Source organism: Salvia hispanica, chromosome 4 (assembly GCF_023119035.1).
Source record: "Salvia hispanica cultivar TCC Black 2014 chromosome 4, UniMelb_Shisp_WGS_1.0, whole genome shotgun sequence".
Classification (NCBI taxonomy): domain Eukaryota; kingdom Viridiplantae; phylum Streptophyta; class Magnoliopsida; order Lamiales; family Lamiaceae; genus Salvia; species Salvia hispanica.
The window spans coordinates 42,816,429-42,837,354 of record NC_062968.1 but is presented as its reverse complement, the minus strand read 5'-3'; the positions used below and the strand labels follow the sequence as shown (position 1 = coordinate 42,837,354).

The 20,926-nt window shown below is 37.9% G+C and overlaps 1 protein-coding gene across 3 annotated transcripts; it reads left to right on the top strand.

Moving 5' to 3' along the window:
- The first annotated feature begins 712 nt into the window (after positions 1-712).
- On the top strand, positions 713-9,708 carry LOC125221922 (sphingoid long-chain bases kinase 1-like). Of its 3 annotated transcripts, XM_048124263.1 has the most exons (11): positions 713-851; positions 1,659-1,734; positions 2,281-2,814; positions 2,900-3,256; positions 4,406-4,499; positions 4,589-4,626; positions 5,205-5,351; positions 6,000-6,099; positions 7,663-8,585; positions 9,107-9,270; positions 9,463-9,708. In XM_048124263.1, the coding sequence occupies exons 3-10, from the start codon at positions 2,320-2,322 to the stop codon at positions 9,254-9,256; spliced, it is 2,304 nt and encodes a 767-aa protein (XP_047980220.1). In that variant the 5' UTR covers positions 713-851; positions 1,659-1,734; positions 2,281-2,319; the 3' UTR covers positions 9,257-9,270; positions 9,463-9,708. The 3 variants fall into 3 exon arrangements, with proteins under 3 accessions (XP_047980220.1, XP_047980218.1, XP_047980219.1); XM_048124261.1 differs by having other exon boundaries at positions 9,107-9,708; XM_048124262.1 differs by lacking the exon at positions 1,659-1,734 and having other exon boundaries at positions 9,107-9,708.
- The last annotated feature ends 11,218 nt before the right edge of the window (positions 9,709-20,926 follow it).

Genomic DNA, 20,926 nt, shown 5'->3' with positions numbered 1-20,926 from the left:
ATACAAGAATGCATAAATGCAGAGACGAATGTAACAAAAATCCTAATTTGTAATCTCATTTTTACAACCTAACTCGATATAATGGAGAAATTATGCTTGACCATAAAAAAAATGTGAATTTATTTTGTTCTTTTCCAGCTAGCCAGAATTTTACCATGACTAAATTTTGCCATTTTATTCAAATCAACTTCATTAATTTTGCGACTATGTTTTAATAAACGACGGTGGGTGGTTTCTGGTTTTGGGTAAATTAAATGGATAAAAATTTTTATGAAATTTGATTAAATTTTGGTCTATTCCACAATTTAAAAAATGACTAATTATATTATAGCTTTGACAATTTTCTCAATTTTCTCATAGCTAAATTTCATCATGGCTGCTTATCCACGTAATTCATGCATACGTAAAAACTAAAGGCAAATTAACTAAATGTATTAATGACGTCGTTTAAATAGTCGAATGTTTTATTCGTATGTCAAAAAAATATCATAATTACTCTAAATTATAAACTATGGCATAATTAAAAAAAGGTCAAAATTATGATATAATTTTAAAATTAGATAGACAAGAACTTTAATTTATTTTATTTTGCTATTGACCTTTTCTGGCTTGACTACTTCGGATTTTGAACCTTTGATTAGATTGACTATTCAATACGAATTCGATAAAAAGAAATTTGTAAAACAAATAAATCTGCAGCAAAATATCCAGGAGAATTGAAATAAGACAAGAAAACCAGTCTCTGGGTTCTGCTCGTATCTCCATCCTTTTTATTCAAACCACCACCGATCTCCGCCGCCCCCGCCGCCTGCCGCCGGGGGAAATCCGTGACCTTTCTCTAAAAACAAAAGGCAAGTCTTTTTTTTTTTTTCTTAACGCAGGAAGGTTTCAACTGGAATTTATTATTTTTTGCGCTTATAGGCTTGATCGAATAATTTTGGGGGTGGATTGGGCTAAATTCGTTTTGATTTTTTAATCTCGGCTTTATTTAATCGTCCAGTTATGTAAACAAGTTCAATGTCAATTGCGTTTGGGGATTTTTTTTTAATAATTGACTAGCTTCTGTTTTTCGGTGATCCAATTGAGGTTTTACCGTTGGGGACTGGAAATTGGAATGATCGATACTGTACTCAGCTAGGAAAAGATAGCTATATTTCTTTACAGCTCCTGTTTTCGCTCCGGTTGCTCTCTGTAGTCAATAGGGTTCAGTGTATTTTCTTCTGATTCTCAGAAATTGTTTGATAAGTCAAAATTTGCAATTGCTCTACGGTGTTGATTAAATCATGTAGCTAGAATTTGCAATTGCTCTATGAGGTTATAGTGTTGATTAAATTGTGTAGCTCTATGGTGATTTTGGTGCACCGAGGGACATCTTTGTCTGAGCTTACGCACATTATGCATCTTCATGTAGTTACAAGAAGATCTTTGTTCTTCCGTATGTACTACCTAGTCGTGGCCTAGTTTTACCTTGATTGGAGCTCAGGTTCTTGAGTTGCTGTATAAAAGCGATACTTTTGTTTTGGATGAATCTTTGATGATGATAATTCTTTTTAGTACTGTTTTTCCTAAATCATCAACGCATTTTCAGACTAAATTCATCTGTTTCAAGTGCTGTTATTTTGTTGCACCCGTTATTAATCTCTTTGCATTTCTTTCAGATATTTTTCCTCAAAGACTTCCTTTTCTGAGGTTTATATTTTTGAATGCATCTATTCTGATACTTCAACTTATCTGGTGAGATTTGTGCTTGTGAATTATGCAATATCTTTAACCTTAGTCAAAGATAATCGAAGAATCTGAAGGGATCTTAAAACATTAAATTACCTTGCCATTATATTTCTAATATCTTGTTCGGTCTGAAGTATCATATTATGGCTCTACTACTGTTTTTATAGAGATATCCCCATCTTCATTTATACTGAAATCCTGTTATTTCTTCTGTAATGAATCTAATTATTTGTCATGCTTTATGGCCGTATCTTAGTATGACGATAGAATCAAGGCTGTTTTTGACTTTTAATCCTTAATAACTTATCATTTTCACAGTCTTAAATGTTTACATTATTTTGTGGTTGCTAATGTGTTGCATATACAAACAATTAAACAACTAAATCACTAGATTGTATGACTAGGTAATTCAGCTATGCTAGAATAACCAGGAAATGTTTATCCACTGTCGCTATTAATTTTTTAATTTGGAATTGTTGAATTAAGATGGGTTTCTTGTAAAGTTTTCATTTTGTTTGGATGGTAATGAAAATTTTCTGCTTAATAATGCAGGCTGGGTTACAGCCAATCCCTAATTGGACTCTAGATTATATGCGACCATGGAGCTTCTGTATTAGTAGATGTCCTTTTTCTTTATTGTCCATCTCTTTGTGCTTGAGAGCCGATATGCAGAATAGTGGGAGTCTGTCCAAGCATAGTTCTTTGCGACTGACGACTCAGCAGTCACTTCATCGTCTCGGCCTTTGTTCTCAAGTTTCAACGGCACGACAAACATCACCTATTGTCTTTCCAGAAAAACGTAATAGTAGAGGGAAGACCACAAAATGTGGAGAACTCAGTGTCGGCAATGATGATCCAAATGGGGCTAAGAGGACAGAACACAGGATTGATGTTGGAGATGAGAAATCTGATTTACTTGGATATGAACTGTTCACTGGTAAACTTTCCCTCGACAAAACTAAATCCAGTAAGGACTATGAGCTACAAACTTTGGAGAATTCCAACTCAGACGCAGTTAATGCTAAACTGACAAGCAAGGCACTGATTTGGGGTTCTAAGATGTTGCATCTGGATGATGTGATTTCGGTAATTCCTTTGTATCTTAGCTAATTCTTTCCTGATTAAATTTTAATTCAGTTTCTTGTTCCTGATTTCTTCTTAAATTTGGCAGTTGTCCTACTGTGTGGGGCTCAGACATTTTACTGTCCATTCATATCCACTTAGAAAGGGTTCATGCTTTTTGATGAAAAGTGGGAGAAGTCGGAAGGACTTCCGATTTTTTGCTTCCACCCCTGAGGATGCAATCCAGTGGGTCAATGCCTTTGCAGATCAGAAATGCTATGTGAATTGCTTGCCTCACCCTATGGCTTCTAAGAAGCAGAATTTGGATTCAATTTTCAATGAGTTTCCACCCGAGTCATATATTAGATGTAAAAGTCCACCCAAAATGCTTGTCATTTTAAACCCTCGTTCTGGTCATGGCCGTTCAAGCAAAGTTTTCAATACATTGGTAGAACCTATATTTAAAGTAAGTTTGTTTATGGTGCTTTCCGCTTCTTATTTTATTTTGTTTTTGTTGTACTTTGAACATAGCTTTTAGTAGCGTACAAAATCAGCCAAGTTACTTGTGAGCAATTCAGTTGTCGATTCATGAAAGCTCACCTGAGATCATCCAGTGAGATTTGATCAAACAAACTAACCAGTCACAAGTTTGGGAATATTTGGTTTGTTGGCTCGTGAATTTCGTAACTGTAGATGTACTAATTGGATACTTAAAGGTATTTTGTATACTTGCACTTATGACCAATATATAACTAAACATATTTATTAGAAGAAAGCCATAGATTCTTTTGAATATTTATCCTGCTTTGTAAATAATCTACTACTGTATACAATATATATATTAAAAGCTTGTTTAAGCTCGATCAAAGCTGGATAAGCTCACATGGCTTGATAATAAAGGAACCAAAATAATCTTTGCCATGTTCAGCTTGGTTGTGCTCAACAACACCGTATATTTGGTCATAGATTCATAGACATAGTTGTTCAAGGGGCATCTGGCAGCAGGTTGCTGAGTTTTCCAACAGGATACAATTAGCTCATGGCACATTTTATAAACAGTCAAGGCTCACGCACCTAAATAATATAAATTCAGCTCATGGACCATTTCTTCTCCCCTTATTTCCTATTTAGTTTCTTAACTTTCCTCTTTTTCATGCTTCATACATGGAGATCTCCTTTCTGATAATCTTGAGAAGTTTTTTTCAAATATGATGATCGGTTCTTCTTGGAAAAGAAATAGATAGCAATTTGGTAGTTTAATTGAGTGAATTTAGCGGAGCGTAAGGAAGTTTTCTTGCCTGGAAAGCTGTTTCCACTTTCCACCCATGCAGTAGTCTATACCAGGATGCTCCGACATGCATCCTGTAAAACGGGTTTGCATACCACCGTGCTCAAGTCCATTTTATCATCTCCGGCATTTTAACCGAGGTGGATTAGAGGTTCCAGGAAACACTGTTTTAAAAAGCTGTGGAGATGAATTTTAAGGTTAAATATGTTGTGTGGTCAACTGCTGATACCTGTTTACTTTTCTCTTAGCTACTTGGCTAGCTGCCATATCTTCACTTTTTCCATATCTCATATAACTGCCTTTTTCTTCTGATGGGCTAAAATGCAGCTTGCGGGATTTGAGTTAGAGGTTGTCAAAACAACATCGGCAGGTCATGCTAGAAAGCTTGCAGCCAGTGTTGATTTCACTACATGTCCTGATGGTACATCTTGCTTTTGTTTTATGTTAACAGTTACGTACTGCAATTATACTCGTCTGTACTATTGTCATCTTAACTTTTACTCCCTGTAGGTATTATATGCGTAGGAGGAGACGGAATCATAAATGAGGTTTACACAATCACTTACTTCTTGTCCGTTTGTACTCCTCGGACAAGGATAACTCTCTTATGAAGCGATCCTGTTGTGTCATTGCTTCAAAGTATTTATTATTGGACTTTTTTGAAATTTGGGTTGATGTCATTGGTGCACTTGTGAAATAAACACTTTCTTCCTTGATGTAAATACAAAAAAAGTTCTAAAACAATTTTTAAGTTGACACACAAGTTGGAGCGTGCAATTTTCTAGACCTGTCTGGTGATATTTAAGAAACGATAGTTTGCGGAACAGCCATAATTCGGTCATGTATTAATAATGGTTGTAGGTTTTCATGCATTTCAGTTGGTGTTTTTCAGCATATATGAATGTGTTCGTTACTGTTACATTTTTCTTGTACATTTTTTTTGCAAATTCATTAGCTTTGTGTTTTACCATTGGTTTACTCGTATGGTGTCAGAGATTTTAGGTCATGTGGTCCAATGTGATACTGGTTAATTCTCCTTTCCGACATGTTCTGGAGTTTGGGTGTATATTTTGTTTTGCATGTTCTTTCTTAGTATATGTGACTGATGGGCATCTCCATGGTGCAGGTTTTGAATGGATTACTTAGTAGAGAGAACCAGAAAGAAGCAATTTCAATCCCAATTGGAATCATACCTGCTGGGTCTGATAATTCTTTAGTTTGGACGATACTTGGAGCCAGAGATCCCATATCTGCAGCAATTACAATTGTTAAGGTTGTTATTTTTTCGGACCCCTTACATTATTTTGCTCTTTTCTGAAGTACCGAAGTAGGGAGAGTCTTCATTTCATTATTTCCATTGCAATAGAAGTGTTATTTCATACTCTCTCTGGCCCATGAAAAATGAAATGTTTTCCTTTTTGGGTTGTCCCATTAAAGAGGACACATTTCCTAAAATGGAAACAACGTCGTCTCTTCCTTTTCTCTCTTACTTTATTCTCTCTCCACTTAACTCAAAAAACAACACTATATAAAATCTAGTGTCGAAAAGCAAATGTTTCATATTTTGGTGGGACGGAGGGAATATATATGTCGGTTACTAGACAAAATGTCCTAATTCAAAACTATTGTGTGGTCGACTCCACCTATAAAAGTACAATATGATGCATGATAGCATCATCATTAGAAAGAATGTCTATTGCATAGAAATACACTTCCCTGTAATCCCTTCTTTCTAGTCCTCAAAACTTGAATTACTGAACGACTTTTCCTTTGCGTTCTTAGCGAGATCCAAACTATTTTCATATGTAAAATGTTGACAATTTTTAATGCTGAGTTAATGTGGATGTCTTTGTATCATTCTGTAGCATTTCTATAGTCAGCAAGGTTCATATCTCTAAGTTTTTTTTCTGGTGGATTTCAGGGCGGTCTTACTGCAACTGATGTTTTTGCTGTGAAGTGGATCCATACTGGAGCTATTCACTTTGGGATGACTGTTACATACTTTGGTTTTATTAGTGATGGTAATTTAGCAGTTCTACTTAATTCGTCCTCATTTTAAGAATTGCCATGATTTCTCTAACATGAATGTTTTTTTCCCTCCTTTTCTATTTTATTTGCAACATTTAACAACAGTAATATCCATTTTTTAAAGACAATGGTTGAAGGTTGTCGTTGTCTATAATTCTATAGAGTGATTGATGCTTTCTTACCTACTTTACATTAGTTGAGTCTGATTGTTCTCTTACGTAGTTTTTAGTGCTTGATCCTGGATATACAGAAGTCTAAACGGAAACTTTCTAGAACAATGCCCCCCCCCTGGGTCCCAAGCATGATATTCCAGAAAATTTCTTGAAATATACTCCCTCCGTCCCATTCAAAATGGCACGGGAATTTATATAGAGTAGTTGAGTGTGATAAAGTAAAGTGGAAAAAGTGATTGAATTGTTTTAATAAAGAGAGAGGAGAAAGATATTTATTTCCAAATATAGAAATTTGACATCTCGAGTGGGACAAACTATAAAGGAAAGGTGGTCATCTTGAATGGGACGGAGGGAGTATTGGATTGGACTTATGATGTGGCAGATTTATATTATACACAAATTTAAACCCTGGTCCTTGCTTCCTTTTTTTGTTGTATTGAAAACGTATTCAGTCAGCTACCATGTTTCGCCTGCGGTATCATTTTTAGGTCTTCTTAAATTGAATGTAGTTTGAGATTGTTGTAGGTAAGCCAAATGACTCTGTATCTGATGGTTGAGTGATTGGATATTAATGCAAGAGAATTGTGATTGAACTGAAAATTGTATATTTGCTCCGCGTGGTTTTAATTTGAGAAAACGGAGAGGAAATAATAGACGAGTGAAAAGAAGAAAGTTGAGGGGGTAGGGAGAGGCTGTTCTATATCAGCTTCACATTGTTTCGTTGCATTATCTCTTGGTGTTGTTAGACTCTCTGCTACTGAAGATAAGACTCCGATTAAAATTTTCAAGGTCTTGTTTGGTTGTGACATTTGGCTGAACAGTTCATTATCTGGTACAGTACTTAGTTTGGGGAAGTTTACATGGATTCTTATACTTATGTCTAGTTACTCTTGTTAGTTACATTACATCACAGGGTAATCTTCGAAATAGTTCTTAACTTCATCCAAGAACCTCAAGTTAAATCATTGTTCTAGAATTCCGATCACTATGTCTAATTGAGAACTGATGAAAGGAGCATTTATCTGCCTTTTGTTGGGCTTTCCTGCCTTACCATATTTGATTCAATTATATTGTATCCCTCTCACCATTCCTGAGAAAGTTTTTGCTTTAATAGTAGTCCTAGAAGCCTTGTTTTCTGTTTATAATATTAATTAGAAATTCTGAAGTGCATGAAATCCAAGTCCCCCCCCCCCCCAGTAAAGTTGCTAAGTTTATGATTATTTATGTTTCGTTTTTACTCTTATTATTTATTTGTTATTTCCTTCTTTTCTAAAAATTGGAATGACTTTCTGATGATCTTTAAACGCATTTTGTTTCCTTTATCCCAGTTCTTTAACTGACCCATCTTAATTTTGAGTCCCGTCTTTTCTGTACTTGCTGTAGTATTGGAGTTCTCCGAGAAATTCCAGAAGCGGTTCGGCCCTTTGCGCTATTTTGTTGCTGGTTTTCTCAAATTTTTCTGCTTGCCCAAGTACAATTATGAAGTGGAATATCTTCCAGCACGAATTGTCTCTGGAGATGGAAAAGCTTCGGATGGCCATGAAATCGTTGACATGTCAGAGCTCTACACTGATATCATGCGTAAATCAGGAAAGGAAGGTCTTCCTCGGGCCTCCAGCTTATCAAGTATCGATTCAATAATGACCCCAAGCCGAATGTCTGGAAATGATTTTGACATGACCTGCAGTACCACTGAGCCATCAGACTATGTGCGAGCAATAGATCCAAAGTCGAAACGACTCTCAGCTGGTAGAAGCAACGCAACAGCCGAGCCAGAAGTCATTCACCCTCAGCCGCCACATTCTGTTACTCCAAACTGGCCGAGGACGAGATCCAAGTTGAGGACGGATAAAGGCTGGGCTGGTACAATTACCATAAGTAATCCCACTAGAAGTTCCTGGGGCAATGCGACGTATGATAAAGAAGATATCTCTTCGACATTGTCAGACCCTGGTCCAATTTGGGATGCTGAGCCTCGATGGGATTCGGAGCCTAACTGGGACGAACAACCTATTGAATTGCCAGGGCCGCCTGAGGGCAGCGAAGCTGTGGAGAAAAAGGAAATCACCCCCAATCTGGAAGAGAATTGGGTGGTTGCTAAAGGTCAATATCTAGCTGTCCTTGTTTGCAATCATTCGTGTAAATCCGTCCAGAGTGCGCAGGTTGTGGCGCCCAAGGCCGAGCATGATGACAATACCTTGGACCTTTTACTGGTTCGTGGAGGCGGACGATTTAAGCTGCTGAGATTCTTTTTGCGTCTGCAGATGGGCAGTCACCTTTCCTTGCCATATGTCGAATATATTAAGGTAAAGAAGCATCTCAATAGTTGCACAACCACGTATCCCCACATGATAGATGCAATGAAACAAACTGAAAAAAAAAATGAATTTACATGCTAAAAACTAGAAAGATTATTAAGTATATGTCTCTCTTGCGTGCTAGGGGGTTCTTAGAATAAGGATCATTCTTTAATTATGGCTTTAACTTCACCACATTGAGACTTTTTAGCCCAAACTTAAATATTATACAAATATAACATGTACTTATCTTCTTTGTTCACTTAACAGTCCGTTTACAATTTTTGGGCAACTTGTTCATAGGTATATCATTGGTTTTGATGCCTATATTTTGGGCAACTTGTCCGGATATTTTGACAAGCTATATTTGTCATATTTTTAAGTTCACTCTAATAAGCTGCCATAGGGTCGATGTTCCGGCTATAATTTTACAATAACCATTAATAAAATGGTTTGTGAAACTTACTTGAACGAGTGCAGCAGGTACTGCTTTGCTATGATTGAGTTGACCTGGATTCTGCTATATGCAGGTGAAGTCCGTTAAAATTAAACCTGGGAAGCACACACACAATGGATGTGGCATTGATGGTGAGCTGTTTCCAGTCAACGGGCAGGTGCTCTGCTCGCTACTTCCAGAACAATGCAGGCTCGTTGGCAATCCATCGTCTCGTATCCTTTGATCCGCATTGTCAAGGTATGGAAAATCCTCTTACCTAGTGGTGCAGAAGTGAAGAGGTGAAAAGGCGATGCTTGAGAGGCTTCGTTTGTCTTGGTGCCCGCTTGTTTTTTCATTTGACAGAGTTTGAGGTCGTTGTAGATTTTTGTCGATGCTCCATTCTTTATAAATTAACTCTCACTATATCGCGTCGTGTGAATCCTTGTCCAGTTGACCGGAGACATGCATATGCCCGCGAAGCTAATGTGTCCTACCGAATGTAGCCCTTGATCATTTTATCTCATGTATTGTACATCAAATTGATTCACACTCCAGAGTTGATCTTGTGTGTATTTTTCTTTCCTATTTTTTTTTTCTTAAATGCCTTGTGCTGTATAGATGTGTTTAGGACCTGTGATATTTGTATTATATCATATTTGACATTTCCATTTTGATGAACTGCCAAATTTAGTCGAAGTTGCAAGTATAAATTTTGTTTCCCAAGTTTTAATGAGAAGAAAATGCTTGATTTTGAAGTTTTAAATAAACAAATAACTATTCCTTCACTCTCACTTAAGATGTCCACATTCTTGAGTGACATGAGATTTTAGAAAGAGTTATTAGACAGACAGAGTAAGTAGAGAGAAAAATATAATTGAATAATTTAATAAGGAGAGCGAGAGAGAGAGATTTATTTTTAAATATAAAAAATGGACATCTTAAGTGAGACAAAACTAAAAATAAAAGGTGAATATCTTGAGTGAGACGGACCTCCACATCATTCACTAATGGTGGCTTAGTCACTAAGACTAGATATCAGTTGGGAATGACCGACCTCCACATCATTCACTAATTCTAAAAGTGAAACAAGTGGTCTCTCTCTCTTCGATCGTGGTCGGGTGGGTATGCAATCACTGACTGCATGGTCTATCGACTCATTTCATGATTCTTCTCAAATGTCACAATCACATTGGTTGATAATTTTTTTAAAAATTTATACTCCTTCCGTACCATAGAAATATGTCATATTTCTTTTTTCGTCTGTTCCATAGAAATAGTCTATATCCATTTATGAAAACCTTTTTCTCCTTCTTTTCCCTTTATCATTTATGGGCTCCACAATCCACTTCAAAATTTCAACTACTTTTTCTCGTTCTCTCTTACTTTACCAATTATATTTTTTCTTCTTCTCTCTTACTTTACCAATTATACATTAAAACCCGTGCCGATCTCAAATAGCCTATTTCTATGGGACGAAGAGAGTATATATTATTAAAAAATTATAAAAATTATATCAAAATTCATAAATTTCATCCTCTATAAATAGAGATCACATTTGCTATAGTTTTGTATAAATGAAATCAATTTTCTCATTATATAATCCTTCTTCTTGATATAATTTCTTATTTTGTAGCCTCCTTTATTGTTCATCATGAAGGATGATGAGAATAATCTCAAAATTCCTATTCAACTCAAATTTCAATCATTCGCAAGATTATAACACTAGCTTGGATGATTTTTCAAGTTCTAACCAATTTCAGACTAACATGAATGCTTCAAACACTCCACATGATTGGAGTGAATAAGAAGACATTGCACTAATGTCAGCTTTGTACCAACTGAACTAGTGTCAATTTACGGCAAAATATTATGGATTTATAAGAACGAATAAGATCAGAAAATCCAGAAATGAGCGAACTAGTTTGGAGTCATTGAGACAACGCTACAAACAATTCAATACAAATGACTCCAAATGGATTGGTGCATACAAACATGCGTACGATCGAGCTATGAGCGACCAATCTAATGAGGTTGAGAAAAGGCAAAAGAAGTTGTAACACCTTCATATACAATTCTTAATGATTTCATTGCAGCACTGCATTAAATGAGGGTCACAAGTGAAAGGGAATGTGATATTTTGGAACGGAACATCAAGGCAGTTATCTTTACTCCGTTGATGGCTAATTTTTGTTGCTTAGTACTCCCTCCGTCCCACGTTACTTGAGACATTTCTTTTCGGTACGAGATTTAAGAAAGTTGTGTTTATTGAGTTAAACAAAGTAGAGAAAGAAGAAAGAGTATAGTTGTCACGCCCGCATTTTCTAAGGTTAGAATATACGGTGGATCGCGACTATGGAGGGTTAAAGAAGCGAGAAAAAAAAGGGGAAAACAACGAAACTCGACCAAAGCTCAAAATAATAGGAAATTACTCGAATAAAAATCAGAGTATTATCTCAACAATCGGCAACTCAAAGGAATAATATCTCAACAATACATGAAATCAAAAGAAACAACATTCAGCGAAACATTCGAGAGTAGAATAATGTTATGTATGAAGACACAACATATTCTGAACATTTGATAGACATTCTTCACTTTAATGCTCAACACCCACCACGCTCGTTACCACTCAACCTGCACATTGGGAAAACAAATGCAGGACTGAGTACTTGATGTACTCAGTGAACTAGTGCCAAAACAATTTTATAAAAACAGTTATGTCATGCCGCCATTGAGTGAATCTCAAGTTTTACTTTAAAATGTCGAGAAACACTAAAATCATTTCAACCACAAACTTTCGTCTCATCACAAATCCTTTTCCACACCATTTCAAAACACAACCATTTCTCTTTTATTATTTAAGAAACTGTCATATCTGTTCTTTAGGGTGCCATGTACGGTGGCCACTTTCCACGAGCACGAAAACCGGCCAACCCATTTGATGACTCACAGTCCTCATCGTGTACACTAGTCCGAGTAGAGACGCACCATTTCTAGGACTCGAATTCTATTAAACTCATAGTAGGGACTCACTCCCCACTAAGCAATCATCAACATCATCATCTCAACAACCTCAACATCAACATCTCAACAACCTCAACATCAACAACCTCAACAACATGTGAAACGAGAATGTGGTCGCAAACTTGATCACCGGATTGGCCGACCCAAAAGACGACTCACGATCCCCAATGGTGTATACTAGCCTAAGTAGGGACTCACTTCCTAGTCAAACCCGAATTCGATTTCAACAGATCTAGTAAGGACCACTCCCTTGCTAAACAAACAGATAGATATTTCTCAAAACAAAAATATGGCATGACATACCCTTTGCAAACTCCATTTTTCTCATAAAACGTATTTGATGATCAACACATCACATCAACAAGTCGAGCAATTCACAATATCACTCAATAAATCAACACATATATCACATAACATCACTTTCACTTTAATCATTTCACTTTAAGCACATAAATCACATCACCATCGAATAAAATCAATAATAATTGCAATCTCAGTTATATGGAATTTCGTCACATAAAATGATGCTCGAATCGATATATTAAAACTAAAGCTCTTGAAAGTATTTAGTTCGAAAGCCCACAGTAAACTTTAGTTCGAAAGCCCACCTTGTTCGTAAAATTTTCTGAATTTGAATTCCTTACTTCGACTCCAATTTGTTCGCAGATAAATCCCATCCTTTCCTTGAGGCCGTGCTTGTTTTATCTTTCATTTATTTTCGAGGCCGCCCGAGCTCTAATGATTCTTATGTTCAAATCGGCCCACTAATTTTTATACTCCTAACTGCATATCCAAACTAGCAAAATTAATATACCACAAGCCCAATTATTACTTAGGTCTAAAGATAAGAAAAGAACAACCCCAAATCACTTATCTTTCTTAGGGGTGTCGAAACAGGTACCCGCGGGTACCCGCACCCGACGAGTCGGGTATCCGCACCCGATTTCGGCCGAAATGGCTGTCCCGATACCCGTCCCGCATTGAGTCGGGTATAACCCGATACCCGACGCACCCGACACCGCGAGTACCCGACCCGCAACATGTTTTTTTTTAAAATCTTCTTTTTTATTATTTGTACTCTATTTTATATCATTTGCACACTCCTATAATTCCAAAATTCACATGAGGACATGTACAACTAATATGTTGCATCTGTGCGACTGCATCACACACTTTTAAGTTTAGGCATAAATGTCATTACCAGTATAGAATCTAAAATGCTCCAAGATAATGCATCATAAAACACACAAATTATTCATATGAGTTGCTTAAGAAATGCTCCAGATACTAAAATGCTCCCTAAGTCCCAAGAAAATATATCATAAAACATGCTTAGAACCAAATTTTTAATAAATATAATTATATTCTAACTGGAGGTATTAACATTAAAAATAAAAAATTCTAAAATACTTATATAAATATCGGGTATTTCGGGACTAACGGGTATACCCGAGCGGGTATCGGGTAGCAAAACCCAAAATATGAACACCCGACCCCGACCCGTATCCCGATTCCATCGGGTAGCGGGTGGGTATCGGGTTGGGAATTACCCGTTACCCGCTACCCGTTTCGACACCCCTAATATTTCTCCCCTCTGTCGTACTCTCTGTTTTTAATCAAAACTAGGAGAATCCCCATTGAAACTTGAATAAAATCTCTTTCTATTTCTGCCCTCCAAGTCCGACGCCGCCATCACTGAATCGCTGCACGGCTGCTGTCCCTCGCGCAGCTGCTGCCCATCGCTGCATCACCGCTGCCGCCACTGCCTCCTCGGAGTTTCATCAGCGCGTTGCTGCCGTCTGTCGGTTGCGAGGCTGCTGATCGGTCTCCATCGCCGGCAGCCAGCGCTTCTCTGCCACGGCTGTCGGCATCGTCGCTGCCAGATCAGCCGTTGCTGCTCCAGATCGAGACAGCCGCTGTCCGCCCTCAATCGTTGCTGCTGCTGTTCGGGATTCGTCGAGCGTACAAGCAGTGCCATCGCTGTCCCGATCAGCTTCGCACCGCCGCTGCACTCCTCCACTCGAAATCACGCCGCCGCCTTCGGCTCCGTATGCGCCGGCTATTCCACGGTGATCCGTCGCTGCTGTACTTTCCACAGCGGTGCAGCGCCGCCTCTGCCGTCGCTTCCTCAGCGAAATTCTCCGTCATCCTCTCACATCATCTCTTCTCCCTTGGCCCAACTCTTCTCAAAACATAGCGCATATCATCTCTCTTTCTCTAATTTCTAACTCTCTAATTTTTTTCATCGAATTGATTGAATCTGATTAAACGTGGAGTCATGGAGAGGAGAGATATGTATAGGTATAAACCGATTTCATGAGATCATGGGGAGGTAGAATCCGATTTGTTCTGGATTTTGTGGAACATAATTGTTGAGTGAAAGGTGGCGTTCAATTGGTGATTGAGCGGCAGATTTATGTGGGCTCATGGAGGAGAAAGAGAGATGATTTGGACTTACAACAAGTTACTCTTTAAATAGAAAAAAGAATTTGGGTTTGGAAAAGAATAATTGTGTTAAGCCCAATTTGTAAAATTCATAGCCCAACAAAAGAAATAAAGGCCAAAAAATTTGCAGATGCACAACGACGTCCTTTCGAGAACAAATAAAACGACGTCCTTTCGAGAACAAATAAAAAGATAGAAAAATTCGGGGTGTTACAAAAGTAAAAGAAAGAATAAAGTAGGTGAGATTAGATGTTTTGTTTTTAGCCAAAAAAGAAATGACTCAAGTCACTTGTGACAATCCAAAATGGAATACGACTCAAGTAACTTGGGATGGAGGGAGTATGTAACCATTAATTGCATTGCTTAGTATGTAATTTTCAGTTTGTGTAATAAGCCCTTCAATCAGATGAAACGTGCTTTCAAGTAGTGGTGGAATCCAGTGACATCTAATGTGATCACGAGAATTAAAGAATGACTAGATGACAATTCATTCTTTATCATAAGTGGTGGTAGAATCCAATATCATCATGAGATCACGAAAATCAAAGAATAACTAGATGATAAGTCATTCTTTAATAGGACATTGGAGTATGTCGTGCAATTATTCGTATCATTTGTCGAATGTCTCATTCGCATCCACACATTTTAAAATAACCACTTCGTATTTTTTTTTTCACTTCACTGAAAGACCAACATTTGTTAAAATTTATACTCCCTCCGTCCGCGAATAGGAGCCCCGTTTTTTCATTTTAGTCTGTTCGCAAATAGGAGTCTCGGTACACTTTTACCATAAATGGTAATAAGGTCACACCTTCCACTAACTCATTTCACTCATATTTCATTTAAAACTAATATATACAAGAGGAACCACTATTCTATAACTTTTTCTATCTACTTTTATTAACATTTCTTAAAACTCGTGCCGTCCATAAATAGGACTCCTAATGGAGACGGATGGAGTGATGTGGATATATACTTGCAAGTTAATAGTGTTTTAGATTCTTAACTTTTGCATTTTTTTAAAATGTCCTCAACCTTTATTTTTCAGTAAAATTCTGTAAAATGTGCATTATGTGCTAAATTTTAGCTTATTCCAAATTGTCCTACCATACACAAATTTTACAACAACACATGACACGATCTCCGTTTAGCGAAACATAAGTGGAGTTAATTCTGTTTTATCAATTTTTTGTTTTTTTCTTCAATATTTTGGGACATTTTCTAGAATATGTTAAAAATTGGACATTTACTGAAATATGAAAAAAAAACTGTGCATATGCCAAATTTCAGGGAAACAAAACACTATTAATTTTTTATTTTTCTCACTTTTTTTTATGCTTCCATTGACCTTTAGTATACTTATTACTTCCCCTGTCCCGGGAGTGTACTTTTAATTAAATACAAGTTTTAATGCATAACTAATAAAATAAGAGAGATGAAAAAAAAAATTAAAATATTATAGGTGGAGAATAGATCCACCTCATTAGAAAGAAAAGAGCTTTCAAAATAAAAAAATGCATATTCTTGTGGGGTGGTAATTTTCTTATATTTCTTCAATAGCTCTTCGCCTCTTCCTAAGGTTGTCCATGCAGCCCTAACCTAATGGATTGTGTAAAATATGTAGAATTGGATTGAGATAATGGAGAAACCTCCATTAGAGGAAGAAGAAGACGTTGGTAGAGGAAGAGATATGAGAAAAGGGAAAGTTCATTTATGGACTACATTTTGTAAAGTGTTGACTATAATTTATAATAGATTGTCTTATATAGGCCGAGAATATAAGCTAACTAAAACCTAATTACATTTTATTTTCTATTTCTAATAGATTGGTCAGGATAATCCATTGAATTTAGAGGCTTAGAGCTAGAACTTACAACTTAATGAAAAATGGGGCTTATTAGATCAACGCATTCGGCTTGATGGGTTAAAGCGGGTCAGCTCGCCAAATTGAAAAAAATGAGTTATTTTCACTAGCTATAGTGTAAGTTTTTTACTGTTTCATGATCTTGGCTGTGCGCGCAACCCAATTTGTTAGATCAAACTTTTCAACAAATAAATACGTTCCCTCAAATCTTTACTAACACAGTTACTTCTCTCCTCTTTTCATACTATTCACTCCCAAATTATGCAGCAAATTAGAATTTTTTTAGCATAGAACAGAACTAGAACTATACTGTTCATAATCAATGTTCGTCTTTCATCTTTGTCAACCTATTTTTTTTGTCTCAGAGATATTTTAAGCACATTATGAAATTGAAGGTGCGGAAGCTCTTTTGAATAGTACTACATTTCTGTAGTTGCTATTATAGGTATCGGTGCATTGAGATATGGAAATGGAGAGTGAAAGTTTGAGGCGCCACATGCATTGGAATTAGATAGTAGGAGTATTTGTTAAATCTCATTCTGGCAGGAATATAAAACCTTTGCTGACATCTCCAGAACTCAAGTGTGGGGATGTTTCTGAGAGCATCCGCAACGCTGCCTCGTTGCAGACTCGATCTCGTCTCGACGAGACGAGACGGCATCGAGACAGCGTTGCGGCTCCCGTCTCGTCTCGACGAGACGAGATGTCTCGACGCCCGACGCGTCCCGGCGAGGCAAGTCTCGAGGTCGCGAGACACGCGCCCGGCGCCACGTGGCGCGCGCGGGCTGGTGGCGTGACGCCCACTCGCCGACCCGCGAGTGGGCGTCGGATTTATGACGTCATAATTCAATTTTTTTTTTAAAAAAAAAATCAGATTTTTCAAAAAAAAAAAAAAAATTAAAATAAAAAACGGTAATATTACCGTTGAACGGTAATATTTTTAATTTTAATTTTAATTTTAATTTTTTTTATATTCTATATATACTCTTCTTCATTCTCCATTTTACACACAAACACACATTTATTCTCTCATCTCTCTTTCTTTCCTCTCCAATCACTTCTATAAAATCATTCCTTTATTTTTTTCTTCTCCCAAATTTAATCAATTATGGATCCATTTGAGCAAATGCGTCGAATAATGGAAGAATCGCTAGAAGCAGATCGACGTAGGGAGGAGGAAGCCGCCGCGCCTCCTAGGCGACGCCGGACATACATCCACCGTAACCGGGAGGAAGCCGCCGCAAGGTTGGAACGTGATTACTTCAGTCCGAACCCGGTGTGGGGAGATATCTACTTCCGTCGCCGTTTCCGTATGTCACGCCCGCTATTTTTGCATATCGCGAACACATTGGCGGCACGGGAAGAGTTCTTCAGAGAAGGGTTCGACGCTGTTGGCCGTCCTAGCCACACGACGCTCCAGAAATGTACTGCGGCGATCCGTCAGCTTGCTACTGGACAAACGGCGGATGCGTTCGACGAATACCTGCACGTCGGAGAATCCACTGGGCGACTTTGTTTGTTGAACTTCGCAAAGGCGTCCGGGCAGCCTTCACCGCCGAATTTCTGAAGAAGCCAACCACCGCAGATTGTCAGTTTCTGCTCCGTCTTCACGAACAAGTGCACGGATTCCCCGGGATGCTCGGGAGTGTCGATTGCATGCATTGGCAATGGAAGAATTGCCCTGTGGCGTTGAAGGGGTCATACACGAGCGGCCACAAAGGCACCCACCCCACCGTTATACTCGAGGCCGTCGCCGACTACCGGCTATGGATTTGGCATGCGTATTTCGGGGTCCCCGGCTCGAACAACGACATCAACGTGCTCAACAACTCCGACCTCTTCGCTGAAGTTCTGAATGGTAAAGCGCCGGCCATCAACTTCGTCGCTAACAATCGCCAGTATAAAATGGGGTACTATCTTGCCGACGGCATCTATCCGAAGTGGCCAACCTTCGTGAAGACGTTCAACAGGCCTACGGACGAAAAGCAGTCTCTTTTTGCGCAGAAGCAAGAGTCTGCTCGCAAGGATGTGGAGAGAGCGTTCGGGGTTCTCCAAGCTCGATGGAACATTATCAAAGCCCCGGCTCGACAGTGGTTTATAGAGAATATGGTCGACATCATGTATACGTGCATAATCTTGCACAACATGATTGTCGCCGACGAAGGACCTGAGGCGGGAAATTGGTTCGACCCTGAAACCCCGGGAAGCTCAACCGCAAGTAGTCCGCCTCGAACGGGAGTGCATCCGTCTTTGCAAGAGCGGTTGTCTATTCGGGCAAGGACACGTGATTCTACCGCCCACGCCCAACTCCAGGAGGATCTAATGGAGCACATTTGGGCAAAATTTGGCAACCATTAGATGATCGTCACTAGAGAACTCCTTCTTCTGCTTCTTTGCCTCCATTTTTTTTATTTGAGTTTAAGTGTGCAATTTGTAATTTCTAGTTTTTTAATTATGTCTTTTTTATTTTTTTATTTATTTTAAATTGTAATTTTATTTTATTTATAATGAAGTGTGTTTTTTATTAATGGAATTTGTTGGAATTAAAAATAAAAAATGAAATTGAATGAATAGTTAAGAGATGGATAAGAGATGGTTAAGAGATGGAGGGTTGCAGGTGTTGTCTCTTAGTTAAGAGATGAGCTGAAAAGTACAGTGGGGCCCATGAATAGTGAAGAGATGAGACGGTTAAGAGACGGATAAGAGATAGCGTTGCGGATGGCCTGAAGTGGCTTGATTTTGTTTAGTGATGTATGACAAATTTGGACTTTCTTTAGTATGTATTTAAAATTCTAATATTTTGTCCCACACTAATATCTTGTCCCATATCGGCTTGATGATGATCATATCTCTTCTATATAAGTATGGATAACCCTCCCCTTTATAAGGTCTTTTAAGGAGTGAGTGGCACATTTCTAATATGGTATCAGAGCAGGCCTAAGTCGATGATGGTTATCTCTTTATCTCTTATCTACTTTACGAGTGGTAGACCGATGTCCTTTCCAGCCCGCATGTAAGGGGGCGTGTTAAACTCTCTAAAATTCTGTGCCACATCGACTTGGTGAAGTTCCAATTCTAATATGTATCAACAATCTCTTGGGAGTCATGGGCCTATATCGTTTTGCTAGGTGACCGAAGATGTGGCGCCCCATGCTTATAAGACTTTTCAGCCCTCTTGGTGGAATAAGTTGGTTACCAATTCAATAAAGACTTTCCTCTGGATGGATTGGATTATCTACTCTCGCTTATAAATTAAAGGGGAAATAGCCATTTAAATCGTCAAGTTTGATCAAAATTTGGTCTATCTCACAAAGTTTGAAATCTGTTAATTAAATCATGAAGTTTCAATTTTTCTAGTTAATTCCCATGAGTTGAATTTTAGATGGAATCATTGTTAACGTGGATACGAAAAGATACGTGTATAATCCAAAGTTTAATCACAGAAGCTTGATCTTAAAGTTGGATTGGTATTTCAAGATAGATTTCAATAAAGAGATGCAAATATTCCATCTAAAATTTGACCTATAGGATAAATTAAAAAAATTAAAACTTTGTGATTTAATTATACTCGATGATTTAAATGGCTATTTACCCAAAATGAATAAACCTTGTGGTACAGAATTCCTTGGTTTTATTCACTGATCTCTAAGCTTTTGTCTTGTGTTTTCATGAGTTCTGCCACTTACACATCTTCCTAATTATCTATTTCTAGGTGAAAGTTACTGGAAGACATAGTCTCTGGAAAGTTTCACCTGGTGATGCCGAAAGACTTCCAGGTATTGACTAGGTGCACCATATTATGATTGGAACACCATAGGTAAAAAAGGTTTCCGCAGTGTTGGTGTTGTACAAGGGATTCAATGCGACAAAACAAAAATGAATGGGATGGAAATGTTTTGGTTGCTTTCTGTGGAGAGCAATAGTTATGGTAGGGCAACGGGTTAAGGTTAAGAACTCGTTCAAACAACCATGCAAGTATAGGGACTATATCAGCAATAGATGCATATGGATCATTCAGAGAATAGAAGTTATCGAGGAAAGGGAACTTTACATTCGAGATTGGGTAAGGGTCAAGCCAAATGTTGTCCCATTCAAGGATTAGAGTTGTGCACCGTATAGAAGATGAAGATGTTTGGGTGGTGTTCTGCTTTATGGAAAGATTAAGGCCATTCAGAGTCAGGGATAAGGTGAGGATCACAGATGGGCAAAGGGAGACTCATGTAAGCTTAAAGGTGAGGCAATGCGACTGGGAAGATGCGGATCAAGTTTAGGTGGCGTGAAGGGAGGCGTTGGATCAATAAATTTTTTTAATTAGAGCATCCGCAATGGTTAATAGGTCAGCCATAGGCCAGCCATTCTCTCCTCTGCCACGTCAGCAACACTAAAAAAACCACCTGCCACGTCAGATTTAGGCCAGCCATAGGCCAGCCGCAATAAAAACAATTCAAAATATACTACATTTACGGAATTAAAATTGCGATATACGGAATTAAATTTACGACACATATACGGGAAAAATAATCCATTCCATTAAAAAAAAAAGTACAAAGATTTTAAAAAAAAAGTACATGATTTTTTTTT